Genomic DNA, 8,833 nt, shown 5'->3' on the forward strand with positions numbered 1-8,833 from the left:
CACCCTGGAAGTTGTAGTCCATTAAAGTCCTTGAAGCGCGAGCTCCACGAGGACTACTGGGGTGCTGGGACCACAATTCCCAGAGATCCTCGGGGCGGCGCCGCTGAGCCGTGTCCTCTACAAAACCCGCCAGGCACACTAGTCTATCAAAGCGTTCTGGAGAGCCTCCTGCCGCGCTTCAAAGGTCTGGCTAGTGTGTTGAGAGAATGGTGGCGGGGAGAACCCTATAAGGGAGTAAGGAGTGTTCTGGGGCAGATAACGGAGGGGACGATTACAATGCCTTAATCATGACTTTTCTTCACCAGTCTCGGGCTCTTTAGGCTTCCTTGCACCGCGTAGGCTGTGGAAGACAAGAGTTGCTTCTTGCTTGTCGGGTTATCTTGAGCCTCCGCCAGAGAGAACATGCCGAGACCCCGGAAGAGACTGACTGGGGCTGCTGGCCCAGGTGAGCTGCACCTAGGCTGCAAGAGGCAGCCGGCGAAGCAGGTTTATGCTGGGTGTGCATTGTTCATTTTTCCACTCCCTGGTTTTGGAGGGAGGAGACCTTGAAGGTTGTTACTGTCATCTTTATTCTTTCTGCTAAACTTCCGCTTGAAGTCCTTACCACGTGTTTGTTCATTCAAGAAACAGCTAGTAAGCACTAAGGATCATTGCTGTACATACACATACAGGGCTGAGGTGGCCCACGCACGTGGGAGGTTGAGGCAGAAGGATTGCCTTGAGTTCAAGACCAGCCTGATTACATAGTAGTGAAAACCCCGTCTCCAAAAAGAGAGAGAGTGTGTGTGTGTATCATTTCCAGTATGGGTGGAAACAGAGTACATTTTTAACATTACATTTCTTTACTTTTTCAAGGTGTGTGTGCAGCACACACACAAGTTTGTTCAGAGGATAACTTGCAGGATCAGTCCCCCTTTTCCACCTTGTGAATCTCAGGGATCAAACTGGGGTCCTCAGGCTTGGTTAAAAAAAAAAAAAGAAAAGAAAATGTGTTTGCCACCTCACTAGCCTCAGATCACTGAGTGAAATGAGCCAGGTACAGAAAGTCATGCACTGTTACATGTAGAACTAAAAGCTAGAAGGGAAGGTCAGTTCAAGAGATTCCTTGACTTCATATAGAGTTTGAGGCCAGCCTGGGCTACAGGACACCGCACCCCACCTTCACCCCATATCCCCAATACACAGTTTTCTTTTCCTAGGTTTTTATCTTATCAGCCTGTTTGTTCATTTGGAATTGCTGAGTAACTGAGGATGACCTGAATTCCTGACCCTTCTGCCTCTACTCCCAAGTGCTTCTGTTATAGGTTTAATAAAATCATCCAAAACAGTTTTACTTAATCGTAAATTTCCTGAACAATGCACCTCAGAGACTACCAAAATAGTTATTGCTAAGACACTTAGTACAGCTGTGCTAATAAGCCCTGCTGCTCTAGGGGTTGTCCTAGGTCCTTATCTTGCGTCTCGTTCTGATTTTCAGATTATATGTATGTGTCATGGCCGATGTGCTGGTGCCTGGCAGTTGGTTCTGTCATCAGATGGGCCCTAGGGTCATTTGACTTGGCAGTAGATGCCTCTACTGACACACCTGTCTGTCTCTTAATGCCTGTGCTTAGTTTTATGTTAACCCTTTCCTGTTTTGAGACAGACCTCTGTAGGCTAGTGTGATCTTGAATTTGTAGCCAGTGTCTTGCTTCAGGCTCTAAAGTTGAGAATTGCAGTCATGAACCAATATGCCCACCTTAAAAGCTCTTAAACTCCAGATTTGCTTCATTCTCACTGGCCTTGAAATTCTTTTGTGTGCTGTGAGAATCCCAGGTTGTGAGTTGCCCTTGCTGTATTTTCCTGCTGTTGATGTCAATGCACTGCACATTTCACAATAGCAGGAGCAAAGAATTTTAAGTGCTTTCACCATAAACAACAGAGCAGAATGGAACAGCTCGTGCCTGACATGAGGACAATTGTCCGTGTTGTAGGCCAGCCTGGGCTACAGCATGAGACAGCCCCCATCTCCAAAACAAACAAAAACACCTGTTCTTACTTGCAATCCCAACACTTGAGAAGCTAAGACAAGATAATTGCTGCAAATTGGAAGCCAGCCTGGGCTACAGAATTCTGAGACTATCTCAAAATAAATAAATAGATGCTTCAGAAAATATATTCTAACTGTTTGAAGTATTAAACAATGTATACATGGTACAGAAACACCATATGGCAGTTGGTACTTATTTAATATGTAGAATTTTTGTTTGTCAGTTAAAATATAATAGAAGAAAGGCAATTGACTATCAGATGGAAACAATGAAGATACAGTACCTTTTCCAAGGGAAAATGCAAACATGTATGAGTGAAAAGTCCTTAAGGCAGGCTTGCTAGGGGTATCGAAGGGGCAGGGTCACAGGAAAGGCCACAAGAAGGAAGCAGAATTTAGCCGGGCGTTGGTGGCACACGCCTTTAATCCCAGCACTTGGGAGGCAGAGGCAGGAGGATCACTGTGAGTTCGAGGCCAGCCTGGTCTACAGATCGAGTTCCAGGACAGCCTCCAAAACAATACAGAGAAACCCTGTCTCGAAAAAACAAAAAGAAAAAGAAAAAAGAAAATAAATTCTTCTCTCATACAGTATATCCTGACCACAGTTCCCCCTCCCTCTGCTCCTCCCAGCCATCCCTCCTTTCCCATCCACTCCCTCTGTCTGGATTCAGAAAAAGAGCAGGTCTCCAAGAGACAACAACCAGACACACACACACACACACACACACACACACACACACACACACACACACAAGATACAGTAAGACAAGGCAAAAAGCCCTCACACTGAGGCTGGACAAGGCAACCCAACAGGACTATGTCCCAAGAGCTAGTCAAAGACACACCTGCTCCAGTTAGGAATCCCACAAAAATGCCAAGGCAACAGCTATAACATACACACAGAGGACCTGGCACAGACCCATGCAGGCCCCCATGCTTGCTGCTTCAGTCTGTGAGCCCAGGTGAACTCTGCTTAGTTGTTCTGGTATTCTCCATCCCCTTTGACTCCTACCATCTTTCCACCCCCCTCAAGTCCCAAGGGGAGGGACCCTATGGAGACCTCCAATTTAGACTGCATAATGGTTGGCTGTGGGTCTCTGCACCTGCTCCCATCTGTCTCCAGAGGAAGCCTCTGATGACCTCTGGACAAGGCACTAATCTATACGTATGCCTGTTCTTAAGGATGGCTGGGAAATTGTGCTAAGAAAGTTCAGATATACTTAATGAAGACTGATGGCAGTAGCAAACTAATTCTGAGGTAGTAGAGTAAGTTAACTGTGGGTTCTGACTGACTCAAGTGACAATTGTGACTCAATTCAGGGCTTCCTTCTACCTGGCTGGATTGTGATCTGCAGCACATTGTTACCACCTCGGAGGCTGTCCCGAATTAGGATTAGTGCCTGGTGTGTGGGTGATTGCTGTGTCAAGAGCATGTTTTCTTTTATTCACTGATTAAAAGCCAGATTTCAGGGCTGGCACGTGGCTCGGTGGCCTAGCACCATCTAGCATATTTGAAGCCCCAAGATGAATCTTTCGAACTTGGCAGGTGGGGCTACCAAGGCTGGTGCTCAAGAGCTATAATAATCAGGAGCTAGACTGTGTTAACTCATGACTCATCTAGACTACAGAGCTGAAGGCTAGCCTGGAAAATTTAGTGAGACTGTCTCAACATAAAAATAAAACAAAAAAAGGGGTGGGGATATAGCTTAGTGATAGATTGCTGATCTACCATGGTAAAGTCCTGGGTTCAGTTCCTACCGTTGGAGGAAAAAGTCTAGTTTTTACCATGTCTGCATGGTCCTGAAAGGCATGTATGAAACAAGAAGTATGAATGATGATAATGGCTAATAGCTACTGAACACTTGTGGTAATGAGATTTTTCCTAAGTCTTTCCTTTGTATTATCAAATAATCATTCAGACAGTTTCAAGTAAGTGCTTCATTTCCTCATTGGAAAGTATAGCTTGATAAAAGGCTAGTACTCTTTAATCTTTTTTCTTTTTCTTTCTTTCTTTTTTTATTTTTTTTGGTTTTTACAAGACAGGGTTTCTCTGTATTGTTTTGGAGGCTGTCGGTCCAGCCCGGCGTCGAACTCACAGAGATCCTCCTGCCTCTGCCTCTGCCTCCCGAGTGCTGGGATTAAAGGCGTGCTCCATTGGATAATGACTTCATTGAGTAATCTAGAAGGTATCCTGTGACAGAGTATTTTTTACTAATTAAATTTCTTTGAGAATTCCACAAATGTAGAGAATGTAAATGGACTTTTTTAAAAGTTAAAAAAAAAATATTTTTGTTTGTTTGTTTTTGGGAAACGGTTTCTCTGTGTAGCCAGTCTGTTCTGGGACTTGTTCTGTAAACCAGACTGACCTCAAACTCAAGAGATTCGCCTGCCTCTGCCTCCCAAGTGCAGGGATTAAAGGCATGTGCCACCATTGCCAAGCAGCTTTTAAAAGTTTATAATGTTTTTATTTTATATGTATGGATGTTTTGCCTGCAAGTATGTTTATGCATCTAACTCACACAGCACATGCAAAAGCCAGAAGAGGGAGTCAGATCTCTTGGGACTGGAGTTGTGAGCCATGTGGGTGCTAGGAATCTTAATCACAGCCATCTGTGTAACTCTTAGATCACTTTTACTCCACTCTCTCCTATCTCTCCCATACTTTCATCTGTGTCTTACTAGCTCTTGCCTACAAACCTTACACTCATTTTGGTTTGTTACCCACTGAGTTTAAACCAAGACCATTATGAAGCCATGGGTTTGGAGCTGTCTAGGGGGAGGCTGGTGAGCTCAGCAGTGGCTACATAATTCAAGACAGTGACTCCCCTTCTCCCAGAACCTATCAGTAGCCAATAATTTTAGCAATAAGGGATAGGGCCCCGTGAGCTCCTCCCACATTTGTGAATGTCTGTTAACAGGGCCAATCTTGTGTGGGTCCAGTACTAGTATTTGCAGTTGATCTGAATCGATGGTTTCAATGGTTGTATTGAGTCAAGAGGATGTCATTTTTGAGCCCCTGCGGGCCCATATAAAGAAGTTACTTTTATATGGGACTGTGGTCCAATAGTTAGTGTTTATAGAGTCTAAGTTTTGAGCACAGGTATGACACCAAGTAGAAGGTTTTTTGCTGTTTTTCACAATGGAACATGGCCTCCCAGCTGAATGACAGGCATTTTCCTTTGTTTCTATTACAGACAAGAAGGAGCTATCAGAAAAACGTATTAAAACCAAAAACTCAGAAAATGCATCAGCTAAGCTAGAGAGCCCCAGCCCACAGATGACTTCAACCTCTAAAAACTGTGACAAGAATGTAAGCAACTATTGGCTGATGAAGTCAGAACCAGAAAGCCGGCTAGAGAAAGGTGTAGACATGAAGGTGAGACTGTACCTGTGTCAAGTCGTGTTGGTGCGATGGGGCAGTGGAAGCCACGTAAAGGGAGAGACCCGACTCCTGAGAGCTGTGCTCTGACCACCCATACTTCCACACCTCATACACAGACACACATAACTACTACTAAGAAGATGGTGAATACAGTTTACTATAGGACTCAGACATCAGCTTCTCATCTTTGAAGATTAAGGAAAAGGTAAAATAAGTAGAATCTGCAGCATTTTTATCATTAGCTTAGGGTTGGATAGCCCTTATCCAAAGTTCTTAGGACCAGAAGTGTTCTAGATTTTGCAAGTGGAATATCCCTAATCAAAAAAAAAAGTTTTTGGAAGTTAGAACAATCCAGAGTGTTCTTGATTTCAGATGCTAGCATAAGGCATGCCCAACCTGCATCTGCTTTGTGGGTTTCCTGTCTAAGCAAGGGTTAGCACTTTTTCTGAACAGAGCCAGAGAGGCTTATGGGTTTTAAAGCCTATGTTGCAGCTCTGTCCCATTAACAAAGAAAAGAAAGCGACCTCAGACAAACACATAAAAAGGTGTGGTTATGTTCAGGTAAAACTTTATTTATAAAATCAGACATAGGGTTCAACTTGCCAGTGTCAATCTTAAGTTTGATTTTGTGTTGCTATGTGTTTTTAAGATGATCTTACTATGTAGCCCAAGATGGCCTCCTAACTTTTGAGGCCCAGGATACCCTTGAGTTGAAGATCCTCCTTGCCCCGGTTTTAGGAGTGCTGGGATTACAGGTGTGCACTACCACGCCACACCTGGCACTAGTGATTTTCCTCTTACTGCTTGCCATGCTCCTGGATGTCTCCCTGACAAGCATTGCCATCAGGGAATAAATATAAGCTGAGTTTAATACTAGCTTGAGGAAAAATAGAGATATTAAAGAATTATGATACTTTAATAAGTGAAACACAGGGAACCAGCAGACTGTTTTATTATCCCGATTATCCAGTCAACTAATCATCTTAATTAGCAAAGATCACAATGTAAAACCCGAGGCTTAGTTTACATTCATTCAACATCCGTGGCACCCTGGAACTAATTCCTGGTAATCCACCTAGTTTCTTTATGGCCTGTAGCACTTTTCAGGATTAAAGAGAGATCTTGTTTCCATAGAAGCTTATCAATTGGTCAATGACTATGTAGTGAATGACTTTATTTTCTCTTGCCTAGTTCAGCATTGAGGATCTCAAAGCACAGCCCAAGCAGACAGCATGCTGGGATGGAGTTCGCAACTATCAGGTACGGAGTCAAGGGGCAGGAACCCTGAAACCTAGGCTAGGATATATGCCTGCCTCTTCTGCTGTGCTCTTCAGCAGCAAGGTCTTTGAACCAACATTGCTTTTCTCTGAGCTCTATCCTGAAAATGTCTTCAGAAATCATAATCACTGTAACAGCATGCAGTCTGCAAGTGGCTTGGTTCTGGCTAGTGTCCTAGAACAAGGCTAGGACTCTGAATAAAGGGACATATTTTCTTATGAACCCGGGAGAAGCACAAACAGGAAAAAACATCTTTTAAAAGCAGACTTGATTGCTTCCCAGCTGGTAGGAGGGTACTCCTTATTTCTTCTCCTCTGGCACAGGCTCGGAACTTCCTCAAGGCCATGAAGTTGGAGGAGGAAGCCTTCTTCTACCATAGCAACTGCAAACAGCCAGGCATCGTGGGACTTATGAAGGTTAGGTGCACACATTTTAGCCTGATTCCTCCCTTTAGGGACTTACTCATGAAAGCCTACAATTTAAATCGGTAACAATAAAAGTATGCCCCACCCCCAGACAGTTCTGTCACAGAAAATGAGGAAAACTGCCCTGCCATCACCCGAATGATGAGAGTTACAATAGGAAGACCTTCATTTCAGGCCCTGCTAATACTTCTCACTATCTGCAGTTCTATTAGGTAACTCCTCTTTGCTAAGAGTTAAGGAAACACTATGTGTGCAGCTGGGAGAAAATAAAAACGTGTGTTTCCAACAGTAATTTAGTTTCAGAACATGCTTGTGAAGCTTTGTGAAAATTGGATTTCTTTTCTAATGATGTTTGCTTAGGATAATTTTATTTCTAGATGTTTTCGTACCAACTGTCTTTATAGCAAGGGAGATGGGTCAGAATAGGAAGAAAAGATAAAAAGTCAAAGAGATACATATTAAAACTTGGGCAAGGAGCTAAAATGAATGGGAGATTTTGGATTTGTTTTCAGATCGTAAAGGAGGCTTACCCAGACCACACACAGTTTGAGAAAAATAATCCCCATTACGACCCATCCAGCAAAGAGGACAACCCTAAATGGTCGATGGTAATAACTGTAGTTTCTGTTTCATAAGGGAGTGGACAAAAGAAAGGAAAAGGAGTGGTGTACTGTTACATCACTTAGGTGAAGTTATGCAGAACTGGGATATTAGAACAGAACACTGGCAGCCCTAAAACCAGGCACCTTCTGCAAATAGAAATTCTGGGTGGGCACAGAAGCAAATGCCTGTATTCTTAACCACTCAGTAGGCTGAGGCTTGAAAATTGATTTAGCTGAGGAATTCACGGACAGACTAGCAGCACAGAGAGACCCAGTCCTTACACTGGACAGTCTGGCTGAACACGTTCCTGTCCCTGCAATGCTGTTGCATAGGTGGATGTACAGTTTGTTCGAATGATGAAGCGCTTCATCTCCCTGGGAGAGCTTAAAGCCTATCACCAAGCCCACAAAGCTACCGGTGGCCCCTTAAAAAGCATGGCTCTCTTCACTCGCCAGAGACTTTCAGTTCAGCCTTTGAGTCGAGGTAAGACCTAAATGTGGAAACAGCATTAAACCTCTCTGGGTCAGTGTCCTCACCTGTGTCACCTATGAGGAAGGTTATGTGCTCAGCTGCTGTTTTCTATATACCCAGTACCCTAAAATATTCCAGATTTTGAATGGACAACCGCCCACTCCAGGAACTTGTGGTGCCTTATTAACTCAGGTGCCCTTGGCAGGAGATGGCACAACACCTCATTCTCCCTTTTCCTTTTATTTTATTTTTTTTGATAGAAGAGTTTGATTTTATTTTGAGCCTGGAGGAAACAGAATCAAGTTAATGAAGGCTCTACTGATGGAGTGAACAAGCCATTGATCCACATACTCAAGATTTTAAAAGAAAAAAAGACAAAGCTTGCTGTGTCCACCTGGGGTCGTGTGCACAGGTGGTTTGTTCAATCTTTTTTTCCTAATAAAAAAGATTTAGTGACGAGGTTGAAAGCTTTTTCTTCTAACCCTGTGTTGAGTATGGTGGAACCCTTCCCTGTGGATGTCATACATCCAAGTCTGGCTCCCTTTGCCAACTGGAAGATGCAGGTACTTCTCCTATCATCTGCCCCTACCGCTGTAGTTATGTAGGACTGAGTCCTTTGGTCTGGGAACACTCAGTGAACCCAAG

At 43.7% G+C, this 8,833-nt stretch overlaps 1 protein-coding gene across 3 annotated transcripts in view; it reads left to right on the forward strand.

Annotated features, from left to right (window-relative positions):
* Positions 1–8,644, forward strand: part of Thyn1 (thymocyte nuclear protein 1) — a 36,766-nt gene extending 28,122 nt beyond the window's left edge. Inside the window, exons 1-8 of one of the 3 annotated variants that reach the window (XM_005078495.4) lie at positions 60–184; positions 306–445; positions 5,224–5,405; positions 6,603–6,671; positions 7,013–7,105; positions 7,627–7,722; positions 8,050–8,200; positions 8,449–8,644. In XM_005078495.4, coding sequence (XP_005078552.1) covers positions 403–445; positions 5,224–5,405; positions 6,603–6,671; positions 7,013–7,105; positions 7,627–7,722; positions 8,050–8,200; positions 8,449–8,495 — 681 coding nt within the window. In that variant the 5' untranslated portion in view covers positions 60–184; positions 306–402 and the 3' untranslated portion in view covers positions 8,496–8,644. Of the gene's footprint in view, positions 1–58; positions 185–305; positions 446–5,223; positions 5,406–6,602; positions 6,672–7,012; positions 7,106–7,626; positions 7,723–8,049; positions 8,201–8,448 lie in introns of those variants that run through there. The other 2 variants (XM_040729709.1, XM_013119405.3) reach the window with 2 other exon arrangements.
* Positions 8,645–8,833: the final 189 nt, after the last annotated feature.

The sequence above is a fragment of the Mesocricetus auratus genome, unplaced genomic scaffold (assembly GCF_017639785.1).
Source record: "Mesocricetus auratus isolate SY011 unplaced genomic scaffold, BCM_Maur_2.0 Super-Scaffold_100022, whole genome shotgun sequence".
Taxonomy (NCBI): Eukaryota; Metazoa; Chordata; class Mammalia; order Rodentia; family Cricetidae; genus Mesocricetus; species Mesocricetus auratus.